We start from the raw sequence: 27508 nt of genomic DNA, 5'->3' as shown, positions 1-27508 counted from the left end.
ACAGAATACACATTTTTCTCAAGTGCTCATGGAACACTCTCCAGGACAGATCATATCTTGGGTCACAAATCAAGCCTTGGTAAATTTAAGAAAACTGAAATTGTATCAAGTATCTTTTCCGACCACAATGCTATGAGACTAGATATCAATTACAAGAAAAGATTTTGTAAAAAATACAAACACATGGAGGCTGCACAATACACTATTAATAACGAAGTGATCACTGAAGAAATAAAAGAGGAAACCAAAAAATACCTAAAAACAAATGACAATGGAGACACGATGACCCGAAACCTATGGGATGCAGCAAAAGCAGTTCTAAGAGGGAAGTTTATAGCAATACAATCCTACCTTAAGAAACAGGAAACATCTCGAATAAACAACCTAACCTTGCACCTAAAGCAATCAAAGAAAGAAGAACAAGAAAACCCCAAATTCAGCAGAAGGAAAGAAATCATAAAGATCAGATCAGAAATAAATGAAAGAGAAATGAAGGAAACAATAGCCGAAGACCAACAAAACTAAAAGATGGTTCTTTGAGAAGATAAACAACATTGATAAACCATTAGCCACACTAATCAAGAAAAAGGGGAGAAGACTCAAATCAATAGAATTAGAAATGAAAAGGGAGAAGTAACAACTGACATCACGATTGTAAAGCAATTAAACCCCAATAAAGATGTTAAAAAAAAAAAAAAGTCATGTACCAAAATGTTCATTGCTGCTCTATTTACAATAGCCAGGAGATGGAAACAACTTAAGTGTCCATGATCAGATGAATGGATAAAGATGTGGCACATATATACAATGGAATATTAGTCAGCCATGAAAAGAAACGAAGTTGAACTATTTGTAATGAGGTGGATGGACCTAGAGTCTGTCATACAGAGTGAAGTTAAGTCAGAAAGAGAAAGACAAATACTGTATGCTAATACATATATATGGAATTTAAGAAAAAAAAAATGTCATGAAGAACCTAGGAGTAAGACAGGAATAAAGACACAGACCTACTAGAGAATGGACTTGAGGATATGAGGAGGGGGAAGGGTAAGCTGTGACAAACTGAGAGAGTGGCATGGACATATATACACCACCAAACGTAAAATAGATAGCTAGTGGGAAGCAGCTGCATAGCACAGGGAGATCAACTCGGTGCTTTGTGACCACCTAGAGGGGTGGGATAGGGAGGGTGGGGGGAGGGAGACGCAAGCGGGATAAGATTTGGGGACATATGTATATGTATAACTGATTCACTTTGTTATAAAGCAGAAACTAACACACCATTGTAAAGCAATTATACTCCAATAAAGATGTTTAAAAAAAAAAAAATGAACGCTTAAAAAAATGCCGAGTATTCATAATGCCACCCTACCTGCTTGCACTTCTGGAACGTCTGGCTGTGCTGTAACTTTTTGGTGGTGTTTTGGAACGTTTCTTTTCTTTGTCTTCTTTCTTTTTGTCTCTAATAAATGAAAACAATTTATGAATGTATTGGAAGATTCAACTAATATATATTTCTATCAAACTACAAATAAAAACAGAAGTACAGTGAAATCTAATGTTATTCTTTAATGTTATTATACAAACTTACAAACTTTTATTATACAAACTTAATGTTATTATACAAACTTACAAACTTAAAAATAATAGTAACTCAAGCGGCGTATGTGTGGTAAACAAATTTTTAAAATCCTATTTTCCTGGTATTCCACATAAACCTTCTCTCCAAGAGCAAAGCAGAGTATGTGGCAAGAAAACAAGGATGTTGGCCAGTTTCTTAGTATGTCTGGCGATAAACTGTAATAGTTTAAATAATTTTCTCTAGGCTCTTCAACACTCTGTTTTTCTCTCAGCTAAGTAAGTAGCAGTTTCCCAACCAACCCTGGACCCTGGCTCTAAATCCTCTACTGACAGCCCAAAACCCCATCACTATTGTTAAGTTTTTCTTTCAAAGCACACAACCGATGTAACCTCTTCATGGATGAAGCCAACCTTGTAACTTTTTCCCAGCTGCTATATATTCTGGGCTATTCAATGCTTTTAGGAAAAAAACATCAAAATGGAGTGGTACTACAACCAGGCCTCAACTCTAAAATCTTTCTACAGATTCTTCTACGTTTACTTTTATTCCCCACAGCACTTTTTCGCCCCAAGATTCTAGGCAAAAGGTAAAATATATACATATTTATAATATATATATGTCCCTTATATCCTTATAAACACACACCTATTTTCAACTGTTCTACAGTTTTAGAGATTAAAGTATCTCTTCGGTTGTTCTAGGCTAGTCCCACCCTATATCCTGTGCTTCATTCCCTCCCATCTTTGCTCATCCTGCTCCATCAGTTATCCTCTCTATTCATTCAAATCTTTATCATCGAATTCATAGATTACTTTAATAGTCCCTTAAGGGGCCCCAGCATGTTTTCCACAAATTGATGCTATACCCCCTATCAGAAATCTTTCGAAGTACAAACTTGAAAATATTAATTCCCTGCTCATCACTTTTCAATTCATTCCTGTTGCCTCCCGGATCTGCCACAAACTCCTTAGTGTGAACAACAAAGCCTTCTTATGGTGATCTGTCTCCTTAACTTTCCTGACCTCATTTCCTGGTCCTTCTATACCAAAATACTTGCTATTTCAAGAAATCATGCTAACTTTGTAAACATTCTCTAAATGAAACCATGCCCCCCGAGTCCAGTCAAATCTATCAGAATTCAATACTCAGGAGTCACCTCTCAATAAATCTCTTCCGACATCCCTAACAATGGCCCTTCCTTTGTAATTACATTCATCTCTCCCCTAGTATAAAGAAAGTTCCTTGAGGGAAGGAATGCCTAATTGCTTTGTATAAGAGACGTTTCATTAAGTAAGCTTGTTTGTTTGACTGAATTAAAAGATGACTAACTGTAAAACATGAGTAAAAGCCTCGTTAGAGGCTGAACACTCAGTAAAGCTATCCCAGAACCTCTGTCCCCACTTGAGTTATATGCTTACCAAGAATAAATTTTGTTGCCCCCTCCCTGTGATCCTTACTATTTTAATTACATAATATATAAACGGGTAAAGTAGTATAAAATATAGGGTTGCTTCTAGAAAATTAAGGCAAATATTTTAGAAAGAGATAAAGGACATTTGTTAAAAATTAAGTGTTGTGAAATTGTATTGTGTGACAACTAAAAATGGGGGAAAAAAATCAAGATATTTCCAAGTAACAGAGTTCTCAACACTTTTAAAGGTGGTTTAAATGAAAAGAAAGTGATTTGGTATGTATTATTCAAGACTAGGCCTAATTTCAAACAGTTTGGACCTATATGAAAAAACAAATTATTGAATGCATGTTTAAGTTGAAATACAATGTTAAGGTGGGGATGTCTGTTTTTTAATAAATCCTCACTTTAATTCTCTACTGGTCCCCAAACCATGGGATAAGACTGTTAAGTATGGTTCAGTCTCTGGAATATAGCAATACTGAATTCATATTTACAAAGGTGTTCACAATGAGGTATATAAAGATGAATTAGGAAGGCATGATTGTCTGCCATAAACTCTTTGGCATACCAAGAGATGTGGCTGGTAACACTAAATCCTTAGTAATGGCTGAATGGAAAAGAGGAAATGAAAAAAGGCAGTAGAAACAGCTAAGAATTTTTACTACAAAGAAATTTTATCTAGGCCTTCAGCTGTAAGTAGAAATCTCAAGTTTATGAAGGAGCACAAGAAAACAATGTCAGTCTCCTCCAACAGTTTCTTCCTATCTCCTACCATAACCTCTTCTTTGTCATTAAAGCAGCAATATTTGGGGGTGTTGGGAACTCTAAAATTTGTCTTCCCACTCAGTGTTTGTTAATAGTTTTTTACTGTACCTGTTTTTTGATGTGCTCCTTGACCTTCTACCCCTCTCTCTGGAATGAGATCTTCTCCGTCTTGGACTTTTGGATCGTCGTCTACTCCTTGACTTAGAATGTGATCGCCTTCTTGATCTGCTTCTTGACCGCCTTATAATGTAAAAGGAAGCGAACACATGTATGTAAATGGAAAAAGACTAGCTCTGTTTCTGACTTTTTCATATAAGCATCAGACAAAAGATTCAGACATGTGGACTAGCCATCAGTGAGGGTAATTTCCTGCCATTATTTATTTACTCTACACAACAACATCTTTGATATCCTAGAAATTAGTAAATACCTTTTAACCCCTGGAATTCCTCACCTTTTAATCTTTTGCGCAACCTATCAAACCAATCCTACTTTGCCCATTGAAACTACAACTCCAAACTTAAAAATACTGCTAGAGAATGAAGAAAAACAAAAAATATCTGACTCATTTGCATCATTTCACAATTACATAGCATTTTTGCAAGTACACCTTATCTGATTCCTCACTATTGCAAGTTAAACCCATTCACTACTTATTGAATACTTATTTATGTCCACTACATGCTTTACAAATACTAAGTCATTTACCCTCATAATAAACCTAATAAAGTATGTACCATTATTATTCCCATTTTAAAAATGGAAACCATATAGTGTGTTGCCTTCTACGATTTCCAGTTGTTGTTCTCTGAAATATATTCCACTTCTTCGATTTGCAGTTTAAGAGAAATCCAAGTAATGCAAGCATGATACAGATATATACAACTCAGTACAAACTGCCTTTTCTACTCTTAAGTGTCCTCAACATTACATCATCATCTCTTTCCTGCCACGTAAGAGATGTTTCTCTCTGTGCCTACTGCATACCACCCTGCTCCCCATACTTTCTCTAAAAGGTTAAGTGCAATTAACCTTTTGATGTTCTTTGATCCTCCTTCCTATATTTTATTCCTTTCTATTTTAAGAATAATTGAAGATAAATTGCAGTTCTTTGCTTAGACTTGGTCATTTAATTTCTAGTGGACCATTCAACCTCTTTTCATGGAAAACTTCAAATAAAATTTAAACTTTTTGCTTTTACTTTTTCAAAGTGCCCAAGGACGGACATTTTAGTAATGTAGAAGATATGTGTTCAAATCTCATTTATAAACCAGTTAACTGAGAGCATTCATTATTTAACCTCTTTGAGCCTATTACTTCAGCAAAGAAAAACAACAGCACCTCCATCACAGAATAGTTGAAATTATAAAGCCCAGCTCAGTGCCTTACTGTAGACACATATATTATATACTAACTCCCTCTTCTCTTACTAATGTGCTAACATAGTATTGCCATCATTCTCTAGAGCAGCTGTTTCAAAACCCATCAGTAGCAGTGTCTCATCAAATTCAGTAACTTTATGTTTTGCTCATTTCTTACTTTTGACCATATTTGAAACTACCTACTAAAGCAATCCCTCTCAATAACATGTCTATATCCTAGGTAATTTTCATGTAATGCTTACCTACCGTTTTCTAAGCTCCATAAGGACAAGGGGTATATATGTCTATACCACTGTACCCTTGAGCAACGACTACAGTGTCTGACTAGTAAACAGTACTACTAATATATTTTGAGTGAAATATTGACCCTATAAAATATCAGAACCATCACTTTCTTATTAAGAATTTTTAAAAATTCTGGAAAACCAAAACTGATGCTATTAGAATTAAGTATTATTCATATTTTGAGAATTCTGGCTTTAACAAAAATTTAAGTCAACAATCATCTTAGCAAAACGGTTACACACTTATCCTACCTCTATAGAAAAAAATATAGTTGCAGGAAAAAATCGTAAGTGCATTGTTGTAGGTTTCCTTCTAAACAAAGTGATTAATAATATAAAATAGTGCTCGCTTCGGCAGCACATATACTAAAATTGGAACGATAAAGATTAGCACGGCCCCTGCGCAAGGATGACACGCAAATTCGTGAAGCGTTCCATATTTTTTCTTACTTTTCATGGAAAAAAACAGTCACTTACAAAAGAAAAAAAATTGTTGTATTATTAGTTGAAACTTAACTAAGACTGTGTAAAGGTAGAACTGAGTTGTTCAATACAGTAGCCACTAGTCACATATGGCTATTTAAATCTAACTTTTAATAATTAAAAAAATATATAAAATAGTTTTAAAAATCTGATAAGCAGAGGTATTACATCAATCAATTTATTATAAGGTGCTGAAACAGTTATTTTTCAACAGCACTGCACTGCAGAGCCACTTCAACACAGTTTACATAAGCTTTTAAAAATTAGAAAAATAAAGATTATCGTATTATGTATCTAAATACGTAAAAAGCTTATTGAACTTAATGGTCATTTTATATATCAAGATGCTAAAAATACAACAACTCATAATCTTTATCTTTCTGTTATAAGGCATTACTACAAGTGTTCAAAAGCACTTTGTTCAGGGAAATAAATGTTTCACACTGTTATTTCCCATTGGTCATAATTAAAATTAGCATTTGAAAGCCTTAGCATGTCCCTGTTAAGTACAAAGGAAAAAGATATAGGTTCTCCTTTTTAAGTCTTTTTAAGTGTTAAACTAAGCTATGAGAGCACCTGTTCTGGAAGGTTAGGATTCTAAGTACAGGCACAGCTCAGAGATACTATGAGTTTGTTCCCAGATCACTGCAATAAACTGAGTATCACAAAAAAGTGAGTCACAATGAATTTCTGGTTTCCCAGTGCATATAAAAGTTATGTTTATACTATACTGTAGTCTGTGAAGTGTGCAATAGCATTATGTCTATAAATCAGTGTACGTAATTTAATTAAAAATGTGGCTAAAGATTGCTAAACATCACCTGAGCTTTCAGTGAGCTGTAATCTTTTTGCAGTAGTAACAACATCAAAGATCACTAATCACAGATCACCATAACAAATATAATAATGAGGTTAGCTATTTTGGAGTGGCAATTGACAAGTGTAGAAAGATTAAACCAAGATGAATAGTAAAGATCCTTGAACACCATTCTAAGGTTTTATGTGTCAACTTATTAAGACAATAAGGAGCTTCTAAAGGTTTCATAGAGCTGTGACATGTTCTAGATTTGGGTTTTTGAAAGACATCTTTAAGAATGAGATGGGCTGGGTGACAGACACACCAGACAAAACTACCCTGTAACATTCTGCTACAGACTGAATGCTTGTGTCCTCCCAAAATTCTTATGCAAAACCGAATACCCAATGTTATGACATTATGAGGTAGCGGCCTTTGGGAGGTGAGTACGTTATGAAGGTGCAGCTTTCATGAATAGGATTAATGCCCATATGAAAGAAGTCTCAGAAGACCCCTTGGTCCATTCCCCTATGTGAGGACACAGTGAAGAGACAGCAAACTATAAATGAGGAAGCAGGTCCTCCTCACCAGACACCAAATTTGCTGACACCTTGATCTTGAACTTCCCAGCTTCCAACACTGTGAGAAGTAAATTTCTATTGTTTATAAGCCACCCAGTCTATGGTATTGTTATAGCAGCCGAATGGACTAAGAAACAGTCTAAGAAATGACTGAACAATGTTATGGGGTCCATCAATTTTTTTTTTTTTCCAAAATAATAACAAGATATTTTTTGCCTTTTCCACTGTGACATTTGCACTAATAGTGCAAAAGCAATGGTGGTGTACAAGTGCTGGCATCTCCTTATTACAAATCAAGGTAGTGGCAACTGAACCTCCCTATTATCTACTGTATTCTTCACTGGCATTTGTAGTATGCACTTGCAGTAAAAAGAAAGAAAGAAAAAAAAAGAAATCCTGCCATTTTCACTAAGGATGTCTTTGATAAAGCCAGTAAAAACTATTAAATTTATTAAATCTAGTCCCTTGAGTAATATTAGAGTAGTATTATTGACTAGTAATATTAAATCTAGTCCCTTCAGCAATATTCTGTGCAACAAAATGGGCAGTATGCATAAATCACTTCTGATACTTTATAGTTCAATGACTGTGTCAAGGAAGACACCTGTGTGATTGAGTGTGAGCTCACCTAACTGCTCTTGCCATGAAACATCATCTGTATCTGAAAGAACAAGTGAAAAACCATGGCTGTTCAGACTTGGGTATTTGGTGGAACACTTTCATGGAAAATGAGTAAGGTTTATCATTTCAAGGAAAACAAATTTGTTGCCAATAATAAAATTTGAGCTTTTAAGAGAAAATTAAGTTTTGGAAAACCTGAACACACCATTGTGAACTTGACAGCTTCCTAACACTTTAAAAGGGTTTACCGATGAGATGTGTGGCAATATTACCAAGTCATTTTTTGATCTTGTGTAACAAAATGTGTCAACATTTGAAAACTTGCATAATGCAATAAATCAATCATTTTCCAAACCACCAATGCATAACTGTACAAAAGCATGCCTGGGAAAAAGATCCATCAAGGTGTAAGAAAGATCAACAGATTTTAAAGTAGCAAAATATAAAAGGTTCACTATTACGGTTTCAGATTCCATATTACTACTACCTTTTAAGAAAGTACTCTTGGTAAGTTTTGGTATTATATCAAAGAATACTATTCCCAATTACCTGAAAAGAATATAAAATTACTTTTCCCTCTTCTCACTATATATTTGTGTAAGATTTTCTACATATATTAACTAAAATATATTGCAATAAGTTGAATGCAGAATCCTGTACATGTCTTCTAGTAAGCCAAAGGTTAAAGAGATTTTCAAAGATTTAAAACAAAGCGATTCTTTTAATTTTTCTGGAAAAGTTTTGTTTCAAAGCTAAGTTAATACAAATGGGTTTACCACTGTTATTTCAGATGATGGTTTCAAATTTTATTACGGCCAACACTGATAGATATAACCCACGTAAACAAAAGCTCATCGGAGTACTCAAATTTTCTACAAGTATAGAGGTCTTAATAACAGCAAGTTTGAGAGCCACTGGGCTAGAGAGATCCTTACAAACTTATACAGGAATGTCATGTGAAAAAGAAAATACACTGGTCCTTTTAAATTGCCTAGTCTTACTCTAGGTAGGAAAAAGAATAATTGGTACTATCATGTGGTTTGTCCAATAATACAAAGAACAATCTCATAAAAGGTAACAAGTTGTCATCTGCAAATATTCAAGCTTTAGATGGTAATCTGCAGGCTGCATGACGACATTCCATGTTCAAACTCTCAGGAGTCCAGTGAAAAGTCAGAACTAGAATTCAAGTTAAAAGTTTCAAGCCCAGTGTTCTTTCCATAGTACTAATTCATTTTAGTGCTCAAATCCCAGTGGCTTCCTCCTAAGCCTGGATTTTTGGGGGTTTTAAAGTATCAGTCATCCATGTCTTTTCTCCATTTATATATGTGTGAACACTTATGCTCATACTCTGCTAATAGCAGTAGTTACCAAAACCACTTTAACCAGGAGCTAATTAGGTTAAGAGATAAGCAGATGTGACACACAGAGAAATTATCTTTGTCCAAGCTACAACTTACTACCAAAAAGCAATCAATCTAATAACCTGTGCCTAGAAGATGAGGGAGTCCTCCTCCTCCTAGAACGTGATCTTGATCTCGAGTGCCTTCGTTTTTCTTCCTTCTTATCTGGATTTTAAAGAAAAGGAATCTGGCTTTAGACATCGTCAACCAGGAAGATTATTCCCATTCAGGAGTTATTCTTAGAATTTATTACCTTAATTTTCAGCTTTAATACAAAATTCTTAAATTCAGGCAGCTAAAGGTTCCTTTGACTATTTAATTTGCCAGACTTAGGAGGCTGTCAAGTGTCATACATAAAACAATCTATGAAAATAATTACCTTTCTCATTCTTTACCCTTTAGAGATTTCTAAATCATGAGTCCCTTTTTCCATTCCTAGGTTCTACTTCCCCAAATATAGCTACCATTCACCCAGATTAAAACTCTAATCTTTACATGTTTATGTATTAATAGCATCTCCCCAACCAGTACTTAAGTGTAAAATATGTTTAAAAAATACGTTTACAATAAAAATATAAACATTTAAAATTGTTGGTCCAGCAAAATGTTCCTTCTTTCATTCATCACTTAGCTCTATGTTCCTTTCCTAAGAAGTGTCTCATTCATTAACTCTTTTCACTATACTGCTGGGACAGAACTGGATTTTACTAATCTAGCTCTTTTTTTAATCTGTCTGTCCTCCTTCTTCCTCACTCATTTTCAACTGTGTAAGTGCAGAGAACAGAGCTAGAAACATCTGTCATCATTTCCTAGTTTTAAAATAACACATAAACTCCTTAACTTACTCCTTTAACTTAGGACATAATGAAAGAGAAATCCAGCCATTGCATTCTTTGTATATGGACTATCAAAGTGAGACTGAGTTCCTCTTTTACATTTAGATCATTTCATTAATAGGATTCAATTTATTGTGAATGTCATTATTAATAAATTAACAAAAATCTTGGGGCAAAAAAAAATTCATAAAGAAACCAATTTTAGTCATTTCAGTTATAAGTTTTCAATGAAAACAGAAATGGTGTTCTGGCTTTGGAGTCGTACAGGTCCAGTTGTCTATCAAAAGTTCCTACTGCTTGCCATGTGATCTTGGGCTAATTGTTTAATAATTTGTTGATTAAATGAGATAATACACATAAAGCATCTGGTATTAATTTATCCATTATACTTAACAATTATTTGCCTAATACTATATATAATAAAAACCATCCCATTTATTAAGAAATAGAGTGAAAAAATGAATAAAACATTGTTTTTAATGGGGAAAAAAAAAATCAGGACCAAAGATCAAAATACATGCAGGAAAACAATGGGACAACCATTCATTTCATCTCAAAAAGACAATCTACAAAGAATAATACATTTGCTTTTCTTTAAACAGAAGATCTTTAGTAGGTTTTCTTGGTCAAATAAAAGACTGAAATCAATTAGTCTACCCCAACTTACGCAAACATAAATGATTAAAAAACCACCAAAAAAAAAAAAAAAAAAACCTCATAAATTAAAAACCACCAAAATATCACACGAAGCATTAGGTAATCCTAGGCACTAATGTTTCCGAATGAGGAATTCTTTGTTTAGCGAGTGGGAGGTGCTTGTACACTGTAGGATGTTTAGTATGCCCCTGGCCCTCTGCCTACCGGATGCAGCTGGTACCAGCATGACAACTAAGTGTCTCCAGATATTTCCAAATATGCCTGGGTAACAACTCTTACCCATACCACCCACCCACTCCCAAATGAGAATCACTGCACTAAATGATCTTTTATCAAAATATGGGAAATAAAATTTTAAAAAATGACTGAAGTGTTATTCAACTAATTTCCAAACATAATTGCATAGACCTATTTTACCTGGTTCTATAGCAGCAGAAATTAGGGACTGTGCTTCTCGTACTCTCTTCATGGCTTCCTCTATTTCTTTACTAGAGGTATCTGATTTCAGACTTGGTGAAACAAGACCAGCAGCTACATGATTCAACCTGGAACAGAACCAAGAATTGCATCTGAAATATTTAAAAATGTACAACAGCATTTCAAATAAACACATGTTCCTATCTTCATTTTAGTAAGATACTCCTTGAAAAGAAGGTGGGGGGGAACTCCACAATTTTGATAAAATTATATGTAATATATATATATAGTAAGCTTTGGATATTTACAATGGCAGCTGCATTTTAAAAGACTCAGATATGTGGAATAAGAAAAAAAAATCTATTTAATTTTGCTCAACATCCATGAACTTTCTATACACATTTTGACAAATGTTACTACATGGAAATATGCTGATGCTAAAGATTTTTGATTAACAGAATCTTAATATGATTTAAAAACTTTCTAAATCATCATAATTTTGTTGGGGAAGAGAATTACTTTTAAGCTTGCAGATGGGGAGAAACTGAGGCAGAAGCCAATGGCACACCAAAATTACTTACGAAATTCCTGAATGGAAAGGCTAAAGATACACCTTAAGGGTTTATAAAAGTGAAAAACTACTGTAGACACCAAGTTGAGGCTGGTAGCTATTTGTGGGTAGAGTGGGAAATGTAAACAAGAATGAGTACACAGGGAGTTTTTAGAAACTGTATTAGTGTTTGTTTGTTTGTTTGTTTGTTTGTTTTTGCAGTAGGTGGGCCTCTCACTGTTGTGGCCTCTCCCATTGCGGAGCACAGGCTCCGGACACGCAGGCTCAGCGGCCATGGCTCACGGGCCCAGCCGCTCCGCGGCATGTGGGATCCTCCCAGACCGGGGCACGAACCAGTGTCCCCTGCATTGGCAGGCAGACTCTCAACCACTGCACCACCAGGGAAGCCCCTAAAAACTGTATTAGTGATATTTTTATAAGCAGGGTGGTAGACACTTGGATTTTATCTGGTAATTTTTAAGAAAAAAATGCCACTAACTACTATAATCAAATGAGTCTGTCCTGCCTCCCCCACATGCTCTCCCACTTACTGACAGTGACTTTCACCAAGTTAAGAAGAAGCATTAAGCTCAGATTTGATATACTAAGAAATTACCAATGAAAATATCTCATGAATTTGTGATATATCAAGTAGGAAATATAAGTTACAGCATGAAGAAAACTTTTCAAAGCCCCTAAAAAGATGTTGACTATTATGTGACATGTATTACCCCTTTACTCTGGGCTAGTGTTTCCCTCACTTCTGTCTTCCTCTTATTCATCCCCTAGGGCAGTGGTCCCCAACCTTCCTGGCCCCAGGGACCAGTTCTGTGGAAGACAATTTTTCCATGGACGGACAGGGGTGTGTGTGGGGGGGATGGTCCAGGCGTAATGCGAGTGATGGGGAGCAGCAGATGAAGCTTCACTCGCTCACCTGCCACTCACCTCCTGCTGTGCGGCCCGGTTCCTAACAGGCTGCTATGGACCGGTATGGGCCGCAGCCTGGGGGTTGGGGACCCTTGCCCTAGGGCTTAGCCTCTCTGATCTTTGAACTAAGTTCTCCTCCTTGTAATAAGTTCCCATAGCACCTCTGTACTTCCTTTAATTGGATGCACATGCTTTACTATAGTTAAATAGTGTCTCCCTTTCTGAGTACAGTAGTAGTCAGTGTAATTTTTTAAATGAATCAACTAAAGACAACACTTAGCTCTTTACTTGTCATCCTGGTTTAACCTATTTACAATGATTTTCAAAGACCAATAATTATTCCAAAACAAAACCCTTTATAGATGGGCTTACCTCTGGATTTTTTCTCCTTGTTTCTAGAAAACAGGATTACATATTGCATGCCTTGAGAAAACTTTCTTTTAGCTATCAAAAATAAAATACCTGTTCTCTAGATATTACTATATCTCTATCACCAATGGAAAAAGAAGAAAAAAATCCTTACTTGGGATCAACAGTACTCATAAGTTTCAGCAACTGATCTGCTGCAAGAGACTGGAAAAACAAAAAAATAGCAATGAGAACACAAAGAACAATAAATGATTACTATTTTAATTTTTTTAGTATGTTGAAATGTCCTAGAACAATCTGGCAAACCTACAGAAACTAACATATCCCAAGCACAACAATGACCTATAGAAATATAATGCCAGACAAATATGTCATATTAAGTTTTCTAGTTGCAACATTAAAAAAGTAAACAGGTGATATTAGTGACTGTAGTACTGGATACCCAGAGCTGCTTTATCAGGTTAATTATGAAATTATGAAGCTGAACAGTCCAGATTTTACAGAATAATCACCTCCTCCTTATTTTAAGACTTTCTAAGGGAAAGTAACATTTTAAGGAAACATGTAAAACAAAACTCAAAGTGCTTAGTCAGTATAATCAAAAGAATTCCATAAAGGACTTCAGGAAAAAGTTTAGCCAAATCGCAATGAGGGAAAACAAAAATTTCCAAGTGAGTAGATGACAAGAGAATATATTATGAACACACATTCCTATCATTTCATGACTTTATTTTGACTTCATAACATATTGATGTGGTGTTGGCTTCCTGTGAAACTCGTCTACTTTGAACTTTATCAAATGAGAAATTCTTTGATGGGCAAGGGGCCAATAATGCAGTGACCTTTTAAATCTCTCATTAACAAGTTTACATAAGAAAAAAATACTACAATATATAACAGTCAGTTACTTCCTGCTCTTGAAATGCAAACTAACAATTAATGAAGTAATTTTTTTAATTACAAAAATGAGCTCAGAGTTGAAGGGTATTAAGTTATACCTGAGAGTTCAAGTTTGCTCCAGGAAGCCCAAGTGCAGCAAGGGCAGGATCAAGAGTAGGAGCTCCCAAAGCAGCCAATGGAACAGCGCCAATCTGTGAAATTTCAAATTTTATTTATTTAAAATCTTGTTTCTGTTTCTTATACTGTGGGGGTTGGGGGAGTGCGTCAACTTTTATTTCCTCTAAAGGCCAGATAATAACTAGTTTAAGTCTGTAGGCTATGCGGACTCCGGTGCAACTACTTAACTATGCCATTGTGGATCAAAAACAGTCAGAGACAATACATAAATAAGTGGCCATAATTGTGTTCCAATAAAAATTAACAGATAACGGGGGTCTGGCCCAAGAGCTATAGATTGTCTACCCCTGCTATGGCCTCATTTTTCACTCATCACAGCACATTTATCTCTAAAATCAGAATTTAGAAAAAATGCAAAGATTTTCACACATTCTTGAGCCATTTATAAATATTTACTGCTTCTTAGCTCCAAATCCATTGTTTGTTGTCCTACTGCGTGATACTGAAGGCAGCACCCTTATAAGCATTTCTCCTTTGACAGCTGGCACGATGTTAAGCTTTACTTTTAGGGGGAGCTGGAAATACCTTTAGGAGCTGGAAGGGCACTGACTGTGGAAGGGATTCTTTATAGTTCTTTTGTCTCCTTTCTGATTCTTATTGCAGTGCCACATGGGACACTCAGTGGCCTTCACCTCAGTGAGTTTCAGTGCCATCCTCTTAGGCAGCTTCCTAGCAAGTTCCGTGGTACTCCAGAGAACTTTCTACTGTATCTAACTTTTTGAAGGAGGTCTGAATCTTAGCCTTGAGGTGGAAGATGAGCCCCCTCACCTACATGTGTTTCTTTCTTGTGTTTTCTTCCTTAGCTTAGAAGTAGAGGTTGCTTCCTATACCTGCGATTCTGGTACTCATTAGAGTTCCCTTAGTAATCTCCTGTTACTAATTAGTAATTCCTTATACTAAAACTTTTCTCCTTCGAATTACGGTATGGTTCTGTCTCCTGCCTGACATAATTCTGATTAGTCAGTTTAATGCACACAAACCACGCAAAATCTTGTAACTTCGGACGCCGCTGACCTTCTCTACAAGCACTGTGCTGAAATTTCTCCTAGTTTCATTATTATTTAGTAAAAATAAGTTACCAAACTTCCTGCACTGTAACTGTTTACTGAGTTAAAACACTGTTAATACAGTTGATCCTTGAACAACATGGGGGCTAGGGGTGCTGACTCCTCATGCAGTCGAAAATACACCTGTAACTTTACAGTGAGCCCTCCGTATCTGCTGGTCCACATACTTGGATCATGCAGTACTATAATATGTATTAGTAGAAAAAAATCCTTATATAAATGGACCAAACAGTTCAAACTCATGTTGTTCAAGGTTCAACTGTACTATTATAAAAATGGTTTAGTTATTACACAATTTTGTACATCAAAGGCATCTACAAATTACCCAGATCTTTGAATTCATCTTTATTTTAAGCCACCTAATTTAAAGCCCAAGAGCAAGATAACAGCACATGAAGAAAAAAAAAAAAGTCTGAACTTCACCTTAATTTTCTTTTGTAGTTCAAATGAACATACTATTTTAAACAACATGTCCAACAGAAATCTTATGCCTCCTGACTTACAGGCTATTTTGAGAGCCAGTGACAAAACGATACAAGATATTTACAATTCTCAGAATGTTCTTAAAACGCAAACTACCACTTTAATATTTATGATTACAATACAATACTACAGCCTTCTACAATGCTCTGACCACGTGATAACAGTATACGAACCAGAATCACAACAGCACTCAAAAAACACAAATATATTTCCATTCTTTAAGAATTCAACAGAACTAATACCTGGGTAAGTGGGTTAGGAGTAGGCAGGAGTCCACCACCAGGCAGAAGACCTGCCACTGCGTTAGCTGGTGCCAACAGAGACAAAGCCTTAGTCTCATCAGGAATAACTCCTGCAGAGAAACATCCATGCATTAGAACACACTCTTTTGCAAGACAGAAAACACACAAAAACACCCAGAAAATGTCTCCCTGATACACCACCTGAGTTTGTTGAAAGTATTTATGTTCGCTAAAATATAAAGCTTGATTTCTATGATTATTTATCATTAATTTTATGTCAGAATGAAACTTCAATGTGTGAAAATCTGTATCCTTTTTCTCTACAAATGGTTAAGTTTCTAGAGTAAAAAAAAAATAGCACAATACACACTACTTTTTTGTTAACACTGCCAAGATTTCATCACCTGTACTCGATTTTTAAGTCATGAACCAAACGTAAGCAAGCACAGTCGGTTCTCCAGGGGTGTGCTCTCAACTTTCAAAAGCTGTTTTATGAACAACGACTCGTGTCGGCTGCTTCACTATAAAGCACACAGAAAAATCAAGATACACAAGACAAAAAAAGTTTGATTTAGGGGTTAATAATATGGTACAGTTACTATGATTTTCTTTTACACCTACCATACAAATTTTGTAAAAATTAAGAGAAGAAAAGTATGTAAAGGAAATATTCTGTTGGAATCAAGCGTAGGGCTTTTGCTGACTCATGAAAATGAATGTTTCTGAAGGTCTCTGAATACACACAGGATGTGTGTGTGGGAGTGAGTGAGAGAGAAAGAGAGAGAATAAGTAAAACAACATGGCACATTCCTTACCTGTACAGTAAAATGCCTTATGTTCCAACATGTGCCATGCTAACCATACCAAAAATGCTGCTACATAGTGTCAGTTGAAAAGCTAGCTTAGCCAAACTCCTAAAGCCAAAAACAACATGTATGTCTGTTTTTAAAGCCTAATCTGTGTATTCAGATAAAATCTAAGGGCCCTAAGACAAATATTTATGTAGACAATTTAAATTCTATCCAACAGCAAAAGCCCTATACAGATGGATTAATCTGTTAATGTGCCCAAGCCCCCAAAATGAGAGTTCAATAATACAATTAAACTACATATTTGCAAATACCAGTAGTATTTCTGTAATACATATTAAGAAACTGCATCTCATCATAAAACATACAATATGTACAGGGCACTTAAGAGAAACTGGATAAGCTGCAGAAGAAAACTGTTGGGTGGTATTTTCAGCAGGGCCTGGTATATAGTTCAGGCTGAACCAGGGAAAAGAACTGTAAAACACAACAACAAAAAAGAAAAACCACTGTTAAATAAAGGTAATGGTTCCTTCCACCTAAACTGAGAAGTGCCGATAATATAAACAAATGTATACTACACAGCACTGTTATCTTGCTTGTGTCAGAGCTGTCATCAATTTAGATACCAAGAGTTATGGAGGGGGGAGGGGGGGAGAAGATCATTTAGATATAGGGCATTAATGCATCATTATTAACAAACCTACAAAGATTATGGGATAATTTTGCATGCAAAATTATGTCTCAAGAGGATAATATTAAGTATCAACATCTTACTAAAATTAGTGCATTTGCAACATTTCTGGCAAACTAAAATCCTCTTGAATTTATTGTGAGACACCTGATAGAAGATCTGCATCCATTAAAAAAAAAGTCATGCATCTGATCCTCTGATTAAAAAAAGACTATTTAAAAATAAAACTACAATTTAAAAATAGCAATGAGGCCCCTCACCAGTTAATTTTCATGCGTCAAGAGTATTTTTTTTTACTGCTGCTTTGATAGAACCATGAAATACTGCATGAATGTGTAGAAACGAAAGAAAAAGAAACAGACAAAAGAAACAAACATTAACCAAGGAACCTAAATAATCCCCAAATCCATTACTATTAAGAGTTCCTTCCAAATCCAGCTATCTCAGTTTTACCAGTTAAGACTATTCCTTACCGTAGACTTTGTGTCTATTGTTCTAAAACACTGACCAAGAACCAACACCAAAGCTTAAGAGCTAAAACCAGGGTGAATGGTGACAAAGGGATTGAGTACATAAGATATTTAGTGGACATAACATTAATACAGCATACCATACCAAAAATTACAGTAATACACTAATAGATTCTGGAACTAAATATTTCTGTAATTCTATATATGTACTCTCTAAATATTTCACTTTCAAAACAGATCCAGAAAAATTATTATGGTCTAAAAATATTTATGAAAGCCAGTTATATGATATACTGTATTATGTTCAGGGCTTGGGAACTATAATACTTAGCCAAAAGAATTCTTTAAATTAAAAGGCTAACTAATGTTTTGTAAATTACTCACATGATTTGACCCTTGTTCCAAAAGCTATGTTCTACATTTTACTTATCCTAAATTTGAATTCTGTAAATTTTCTCTTGGTGATAAGTCTTATCCTACAACAGGCACACTGATATAAAAGAAAATGCTTAATCAAAACATACTAACTCATAAGTTTATCAGCATATATATATTTTAAAACCTTAGAATTGGGCTCATACACTTTAATATCACGGACATAGATTTACTGTTATTATATAGCATGCCTTAACCCAACTATGAATGCAATTTAATTTCTTTAGAAAACCACAGAGGCAATTTTTCTAAGTTTTAAGGACTAGACATTTCACAACTTTTACAAGGAATGGTGTAAATGTTCACATCGGTATTCAAAGATCTAAGATAGCATCTAAAGTTAACAATATCAAGATTCTGCTTCCACCGACCAGTTCACTAAGGAAAGGGGAAAGCATTTATATCCCGGTCAGCATATATATTAATAAAATCCAGTAGTTGTAACATATTTCAGTGACTTCTTTGACTCAAATTTATAGTTACCAAAAAGCAAATAAAGTAGCAGTACATTGGGAACAAACTAATATATGTCTTAGAAAATTTTACAAAATGGAATTAATAGAGTGCTGTCTTGTCACAGTGGCTTTTTTAGATCCAAAAACCCTGCTCATTATTTTTCTGCCAAATTACTTTAACAGCCTAAAATGTAAAAAGAGAGAAAAATGTAGTTAACAAATGGTTACACCAGGAAAACACCTGGGGGACTTGAGTGCTTGCTGGCCTTTAGTTAATGTCTAGAATCCCCTGTAGCTGCAGAGGACCCACTGTTTTTCAGTCATCTGGAAGAGTTTTGCATTTGCCTTCTCCACTACAAAAATCACACACACAAATAACAGAGAGAAGAATTTATTATTTAGAGATATTCTAGAAAATATAGCAAGAATGAACAAGAAAATCTGGCATAAAAACAAAACACCCAGTGCCCATCTGGCACCTAAGCTATAGGAAATCTTGAACTTTCATAAAAACCAAAATCATTGCGACCCTTGGTATACTGAAATTCAATGTGGGATATATTTTTTAAAGTTATCAGTGAGAAGAATCACTAAGAGGAATCACTAAGGAATAAAACCAACCTGGTCACATTTATTCAAAACAGAAACAACATCATGCATTTATTTGAAGGTTTCTGTGTAAATGCGCATGGCGTGAACTGTTCACCTTCAGGACATTTTTATAAAACAACATTAAATTAACTAAGTAGATATTAGGGATATGGTTTTAATGAACTTAAAAATACTTTAAAATAATGCAAAAGGTTAAATATCTTATAAAAACAGAACTGATTTTGAATTTTTAAGTTAAAAAGAAAGCCTTCAAGTAAAAATATGGACCACAGTATAACAAGGGTTTCAAAATGTTAATAGCTTAGATTTTTAACATGCTACTAATGCTCACTCTAAAACTACACTGAGGTAGATGGTCATCATAGGATGCCCACATAGGTAGTTAAACAAAGCACAAACCTTCTGCATATGGTACGACTATCAAAGCTCTGTCAACGAATACAGTGTTTGTCAGATGCTGTGCCACAACTGCTGAGTCCGGATCATGGAACTTAACAAAGCAGACTCGGGATGAGACTGGCAAAGGCGAATCACTAAAAAATAAACAGATAACATAAAAGAAGAGAAAAATATCAGCTAAAGCAGAAATGAATGATTCACAAATGACACTTGCATTCCAAAAGTAAAAGAGGCAGATAAAAATACATAACTGCACACATATTAGTTAACCAGTTCAAAAATACGTGACATTTCCAATAAAGTACTACCCACAGAACTGACCGTAGCAAACTGCACCTAGACAAAAACAATCACTGTTTAAATTTACAATGCATCAAGTTACAAACAGCTTGAAACTATAAAGTCTCAGAGTTTGAACAGGTCACAAAAATGTCAACATTTATTTCATAATAACAATACCAGCCATTTAAAAATACAGGTAACAAGTAATTAGTTTTGGCTTAGAAAACTTTTCATTACGGCTAACTTTTCAGAGTTAAAAACAAAACTTTTTCATTATGGCTAACTTTTCAGAGTTAAAAACAAAACCATTCCATTTTAGGGACATATGAATATTGTGGTAACGTACACCTATTTGACAATGAGTTTTCTTGATCTGCTACTAAATGCCCTGTCCTCCTAAACTTACAGCATATTAAAATTCCCAGGCATTATAAATAGTTAAGGCTCTCCCACTAGAGCACTTTCGCAGAGAAAAAGAAAATTAAGCACACATGGGAATAATACTACACCCCGCCCCACAATTAGGCAAAATTTCAGTAAGCAAAGAGTCACTCCCCTCAGCAACTGCGTTCTTATATAAAACAAAAACAAGTTGCTACAGTGCAAGCAATGGTAGGTCTAAGATAAGATTAGAAAAAGAGCAGAGTTTTTGCTGTTTTTTAAAAATATAAGATGGTTAAATTTCAGCCACTAAACTCTCTGTGAAAGGGAAAGATTAAATAAACAAAGGCAGGGGTAGCCTTAACACCAAACCAAAAGCTATTTGAAAATCAATACCGTAAGGCAGTAGTAATCACGTCATCCCTGGTTTATATTAGAATCATGGCGGGAGTTGGGGGGGTTGCGGAACTACAATTACATCAAGATCTCTGATGAATGAGGAACTGAGTGCTGGCTTCTTTAATTCTCCCTGACAATTTTAATATGCACCCAGGGTAAAGATAGGTTCAAAGCAAAGCTGTCAATGTATGTATCACAGATATCAAAATGGACTTAAGCCATCTTGTTACAGAAGTTTACTGCAAAATGTTTTTGAAAGGATACAATGTTTTTTCAGTGTAAAGCATCACTGGTCTAAATTAACAATGTTGCACCCAGTATACTGAAAAGAATGCTGTTTCATTAGTTTTAGTACTAAAGCTATATAGCTCTTCGTATTTCTTTCCTGACATCCACATTCTTACCACTAAAAAGCTCTTTAAACGCTATCATTTTATGTTCTTAACATCTAACACAATGCCTTGGCAGGTAGTGAGCACTTAAATTTCTTAAAAAGTGACCTCTACCATTTCTTTGATACCATCTATTGTCATTTAACTAAAAGAAAAAGATAATGACTATCAAATATTAGGTTTTTAAAGAATATAAACATAACACTTCTTTTAAAAAAATTAGGGGGCTTCCCTGGTGGCGCAGTGGTTAAAAATCCACCTGCCAATGCAGGGGACACGGGTTTAAGCCCTGATCCAGAGAAGATCCCACATGCCACGGAGCAACTAAGCCTGTGTGCCACAACTGCTGAGCCTGTGCTCTAGAGCCCGCGAGCCATAACTACTGAAGCTTGGGCGCCTAGAGGCCGTGTTCGCAACAAGAGAAGCCACCGCAACGAGAAGCCTGTGCACTGCAACAAAGAGTAGCCCCCGCTTGCCGCAACTAGAGAAGGCCCGTGCGCAGCAACAGAGACCCAACACAGCCAAAAAATAAATAAAATTTTTTAAAAAAATTAGTAAAGTATGCCTACATTCTCCCAATGTATTTCCATTTACTTGGCGATCTTAAATAATTCACATTTTTTCTACCCACTCATGTCTGTGCAACATTAGTTGGCTATATCAAACCTGTAAGTGGTGGTGAAGTAAAGATAAAATACAAACAATTTAAATATCACGGAAAAGAGAGTCACAGTAAGACAACTCAGAAGGACAAATAATTTCTCTCCACTTTAAATGGTCTCGTTTAAAACCATTGCTATTTGGTCCCACAAGTATACTGTCATACTTTCTCAGTTAAAATTAATAAAAGAGATGTTAAGATAAAGAATTGATACTGGAAATTAATTTTCATACCCTAGAATTTTGTGCAAGTACCACTGCTACAAATAAGACTGTCTTTACTCCTTATCTTTAAGAATTAATATAGAAGAGGCAGTGCAGTTGTAAAGAACTGAGGAGCAAGATTGGTGGTGATATTGTCTCTACTTTCTTAAGAGTGACCTCTAAGGGTTTTTTCAGAATCTTCTGGGATGCACACATAAAATTCAGATTACTCTTTTCCATCTCAAGCCCACTGAATCTGAGAATCCCTTTTTTTTTACAGGAAGGCTCTGATTCTTAACAAGATCCGCAGCTTATACTCGTGCCTGCTAATGTAGAACTGATGGTTTGGGTCAGATGTTCTTTCAACCCCCAACTTAATACTGAGCTAAACATTTCTGAGAATTTTGAGCTTATAAACAATGCATTTCCTAAACCCTGCAAAACAGCAAGTGTGTGGCAAAGCTAACAACTCTGTTGACCTCATATGCCCTTTCCATCATGTGCTCTTATTCAGTTCTAAAGAAATACAGTAAATTGCTGCATTTATTTAAAAAAATTTAAAAGGTAAACTATGTTCTTTCCCTTACCTAACTATACTAAGTTACTTATATGATCATTAAAGTATCTCTTTTTGGTCGCTGAAAAGTTAGTAATGAATTTATCTGCAGTGTTATAAGTAGCCTTCAGTTACTGCATAACTGGCATATGCATCTCAAGGATCATTACCTGATAAGGACTCCTGTTACGTTCTCCACTCTGAAATCCCACTAAATTCAAACATTTGAAGAATACCTACCAGGCGTAAAAGAATGATTCCACTCACAAGTTGTTTGGCTAAATCAAGGAAATCCTGATCAAGTGGCAAAAAAGAATCAGAACATTGGGGTTTGAATAATAGTTCTGACACTAGTAGAGGGGCCTGCGTATACAGAACCTCTGTGAATTTCAGTTCACTCATTTGTAAAATGGTAAAATACCTTCTTCTGAATATGTAAGGACTGAGCAAGATAAAATAGGAAAGCATTTAGCATACAAAAGACAAACCATGTTGAATTTTCAATATGCATTTTAAGAAAAACCAGAATCAAAATAACCTTTTCTTTTAAAAAGGAAGAATGAGGGAACACTGACATGCTTTCAGATAGCTGTAGGTAGGGCTATCATACTGAAGAGAGGGATAGAATACTATTTCCTGTGAAGATTGTATTATCACTGGGTGAAATTACAAGCCAGCAATTTCTGGCTTAAAGGAACCAAGATATAGATGGTTCAATAATGAAACAGGGAGACACTTTCTTGAGGAGGTCGTCAGTGAAATGTCTGGCATAATCCCAGATCCCAGGAATTTTCCCCCCAAACAGGCATGTAGAACTGAAATTAGTTTCAGCAGGTATGGGTTGGGGCTCAGCCATGTAAGTTCTTTAAAAATGCCCCTAGAGGGCTTCCCTGGTGGTGCAGTGGTTGAGAGTCTGCCTGCCGATGCAGGGAACGCAGGTTCATGCCCCGGTCCGGGAAGATCCCACATGCCGCGGAGCGGCTGGGCCCGTGAGCCATGGTCGCTGAGCCTGCGCATCCGGAGTCTGTGCTCCGCAGCGGGAGAGGCCACAGCACTGAGAGGCCCGCGTACCGCAAAAAAAATAAAAATTAAAAAAATTTTAAAAATTAAAAAAATAAATGCCCCTAGAGTGATGTTGATGACCCCAAGGGATCTCATTCTAGAAGAGGGAGGAAGTCAAACTTCTAAGTTGGTAAATGGTGCTACACAGAAAAAGCAGTTAAATGAATAGAGAAGGCAGGGAGCAGGGGTGTTGTATTTTTATATAGTGTGATTAGGTGACATTTGAGCAACAAAAGAAAGCAAGTCCGTCACGGGCATATCTAGGATAAGAGTTCCAGGCGGATAAGAATACCTTTTGGGAGAAATACACACATACTCATTAAGAGAAAAAAAAAAAAAAAATCAAACACCAAATGTGTTTACAATCAATAGAATTTTAAGTGATCCGAGTCATTCAATCTTATTCTACGAATAAGAGTAAATTTTTGGAGTATTTTTGGAATGATGAACCCCTTTTAGACTGCTAGGGATTCCATAGCACATTATCCCCAGCAAACTGTTGAAAACTGTAGCGAGCTTTAAAGAAATTGTCAATAAAGTAGTTCCAAATTGTGCAGGTCAGATTAGCTACTGAGGCTTTATTAGTTAAAAAAACACAAAAACAGCAAAGTTAAAATGAACAAAAGTAAGCATCTACATTGACACTATTCAAACTGGAAAGGCCACTAGCAATGTAACATTCACTATATTGTTACCTTATGCATTTTCAGAAGAGAAAATGATCTGTATGTGGGAGCATATATGAAGGAGTCAAAGAGAAAAAGTGTGTCAATATTTATCTATTCCTCCCAATATAGGGGAAAGAATCCTCTTAATGCATAGCACCCCAGATCATGTTACCTGGTGCACAAAACTCTCCTGGTTATGATGGAACCACTCCTTTGACTACAAATCAAAAGCCAGACTCTGTTCCATCATGACTCCCTCTAAGATATGGACCATGTGTTAGGTAAAAGATCCAGTAAACTTCCCACACTTCTTTGTCATCTTTTTATAAAAGTATCATAAAAAGAACACCTTCGAAATAAAAGCATTTTACAGTCAGCACCTATAAAGAAGTTCTTAATGACCTGCTGGACCAGAAATAATTTTTTCATAAATAAATCCAGTATCTCACATACTTTGAGAAACAACATTACAATCAAGTCATCGATAATAATCAGATGTGTCACTTTTATTTTCTGCCATTTTACTGTTTATTAATTTCACTAACAATTTAACAAAGGGTATGCTGTGAGAAAATAACAGTAAAACACCTATAAGTTTCTATTATGAAAGCTATTTGTCCTTCATTGTCAAAGCAAATTTCTGTTCAAAATAACTGTAACAAAATCATGTTTGTTCCCAGACTTCTACACTTCATGTAAATTACTCTGAAATCTCCCTCCACATGTATATATTCCCTCAAAATTAAAGACAACACAACACTTGCAAACAATAATAATCATCTGAAAATACTTCAAGTAGAAAGTGATGAAATACAATAATACTTAAATACCGCAGTATGATCAACTTCCATTAATTATTTGAGAAGTGTACAGAGGTTAACGATTTATTACATCCACAACCGTGGCTTCCTTGAGGATTCCAATTTCCTGTTTAGAACTTAAGTGACATCATAAAACTCTTACGGTACCGTGGGTACTGAGTACCCACTGACAGTAAAATCTGAATTTTCACTTTTCCCAAAGAGCACTGGACTGTTTTATTATTTCAAATTTTTGCTCTAGTATTTATCACATTTTGTCATAGCTTAATTTTTTTCTTTACAATTACTGCACTCATTCAATACTTTTGTGATACAAATAAGAAATGACAGTAGGATAAAAACAAAAACCACATACCCCAAATTAAAAAGTTTAACATTCTACAGAATTCCTTCTGAAGAACAATTCTGAAATATAAATATGTACATTATTTAAACAAAGGAAAACCCAAGGTTTCAGCTATAACTCATTCTCTCATTTTAAAAACTACTCAGGCTCACTGAATTAACTGTCTGTCCAAACGAGTATTAACTCTGAATTATGTTCACTGGGTCAGAATCACTGAACAATATTTAGCATTAAGCGAACAACAGCCTATAAAGTTCGATATGAAATTAACAGAGATGAATATTTTTGTTACTTTCCAAAGAATTCAAACATTTGTTTTTTATAAAGAGATTAACCTATATACAAAATACATCAAGTGGGCAGTTTGTCTTGATTTAAGTGCCTAAAGAACGACCACGCTGGCACAATTTAAGGAAAAAAAAAAAAAAAAAAAAAAACAAGATTAGAAGCGTCTCCTAATCCCCAAAAACCTGGCCCTGCCTCTCTGCATTATTAACAGGCCTAATGCACAGATTGCTTGCATAAGTAAACGCAATAGCCAACCTCAACTAAAGCAGACCAGCCCAGGGAAGCATGAACAAGGGCCTGCAGGAAATGCTGTGCGTTAGGCCCAGGATGAGGAGGAGTTAGCAAAAACCGTGATGGTGGACGATACTCACTCAGGCGGGAAGAGGCGCAGTTCGTCGATCTTCCCTAGGAAACCGAAGAGGGTCCGCATCTGCTCAGAGCTAGCGCTCGGGGAGACATTAGTCACCTGGATTACCTCGGTGCCGCCGCCTCCGCCGCCGCCGCCGCCCCCCGGCCCGCCGCTGGGGCCCGGGCCAGCAGTGCTGGGGACGATGGTAGTGTTGCTCATGGCGCTGCTCGCGTACTCGCTCCTGCTTTAACACATCAAACACACAACAAACAGTGAGAGGGAGGGGGAAGAGGAACCGGTTCGCCGGAGAGGGGACAGGACGGTGTCCGAAGCTGCAGCCGCTGCTGCCGTCGCCGCCGTTTCTCCGCCCCGCCGGTCGCCGCGGGGAACGAAGAGGCCGCGCGAGCTCGACACCACGAGAAAACAAACGGCCGCCCCCACCTCGTTCCAACCACCTTACTCTCGGCCCGAGCTCCCCACAATGCCTTGCGGCGCAAGGGCGCGTCACCATCGGCTCCGCCCCGTGCCGGCCCCGCAAGCCTCACTCACAGCCGGAGAAACTCGAGGGACCGCGGTCTCGTGAAAGGAGTCATCTCCATCCCTCTCTGCTCCCTTTTTTTTTTTAAAGACAAGAAAAGTGGAAGGCGTTAACTTTTTTTTTTTTTTAAAGCAAGCCTCCACTCCCCGGCAAAAAACTGCATGCACACTTTAGCAACTATTCTTATTAAAAATGCCCACGATATTTATTTCTTTGTACAGAGTATCTTCTACAGATCTGTCCAGTTACTAATGAAATTTACACCCTAGCTATCAAGATTTTCCTCCCTACCACTATAAAATTTTCTAAATCTTTACACACATCTTTGTAACACTGAATTTGTGACAAATTTGCTTTCCCACTAAAATCTTAAAATATATTTTAATGTTACACTCACTAGTGCTTTATAAGCTAATTTCACAAATTCACTCTTTTACACTTGATCTTAGTCAAAAGGCCTAGAAGCGATACAAATTCATTTTAAAGAACATTTTACAGTACCTAAATATGTACAAGTATGTGATCTAAAATTTCTACAGAAAAACCTGCTTTACATGCATATTCTTGCTTAAAATAATTTTGAAGCTTTTGATCATAAAAATATCCTTGCCTAATTTTTCAACCTCATGTGAATTATTCTCGCACTTTCATCCAGTGTTATCCAATGACTTGCAGTTCCCAAACCTGACAAAATCTTTTATTTCAGTGCCTTTACACAAATTATTAATGACCTCCCTCATTCTATCTAACTG

General features: G+C 36.0%; 1 protein-coding gene and 1 non-coding gene across 10 annotated transcripts in view; one reads left to right on the top strand and one right to left on the bottom strand.

Annotated features, from left to right (window-relative positions):
- SRSF11 (serine and arginine rich splicing factor 11) overlaps positions 1-27508 on the bottom strand; it is a 52563-nt gene that overhangs the window by 11355 nt on the left and 13700 nt on the right. For 3 of the 9 annotated variants that reach the window (XM_024734528.1, XM_024734524.1, XM_024734525.1), the window contains 9 exons: positions 26241-26459; positions 19811-19944; positions 15937-16046; positions 14066-14158; positions 13222-13271; positions 11222-11349; positions 9395-9476; positions 3870-4001; positions 1373-1462 (listed from right to left, as the gene is read on the bottom strand). In XM_024734528.1, coding sequence (XP_024590296.1) covers positions 1373-1462; positions 3870-4001; positions 9395-9476; positions 11222-11349; positions 13222-13271; positions 14066-14158; positions 15937-16046; positions 19811-19944; positions 26241-26437 — 1016 coding nt within the window. In that variant the 5' untranslated portion in view covers positions 26438-26459. Of the gene's footprint in view, positions 1-1372; positions 1463-3869; positions 4002-9394; positions 9477-11221; positions 11350-13221; positions 13272-14065; positions 14159-15936; positions 16047-16340; positions 19153-19810; positions 19945-26240; positions 26683-27508 lie in introns of those variants that run through there. The other 6 variants (XM_024734527.1, XM_024734529.1, XM_024734531.1 and 3 more) reach the window with 5 other exon arrangements.
- Positions 5770-5871, top strand: LOC112392809 (U6 spliceosomal RNA). Its single transcript, XR_003001753.1, has one exon. It is a non-coding gene; the product is annotated as a U6 spliceosomal RNA (small nuclear RNA).

This window comes from Neophocaena asiaeorientalis, unplaced genomic scaffold (assembly GCF_003031525.2).
Source record: "Neophocaena asiaeorientalis asiaeorientalis breed wild unplaced genomic scaffold, Neophocaena_asiaeorientalis_V1.1 scaffold15, whole genome shotgun sequence".
Lineage (NCBI taxonomy): Eukaryota > Metazoa > Chordata > Mammalia > Artiodactyla > Phocoenidae > Neophocaena > Neophocaena asiaeorientalis.
The sequence above is the reverse complement of the archived record's forward strand: the minus strand, read 5'-3'. Positions and strand labels throughout refer to the sequence as shown.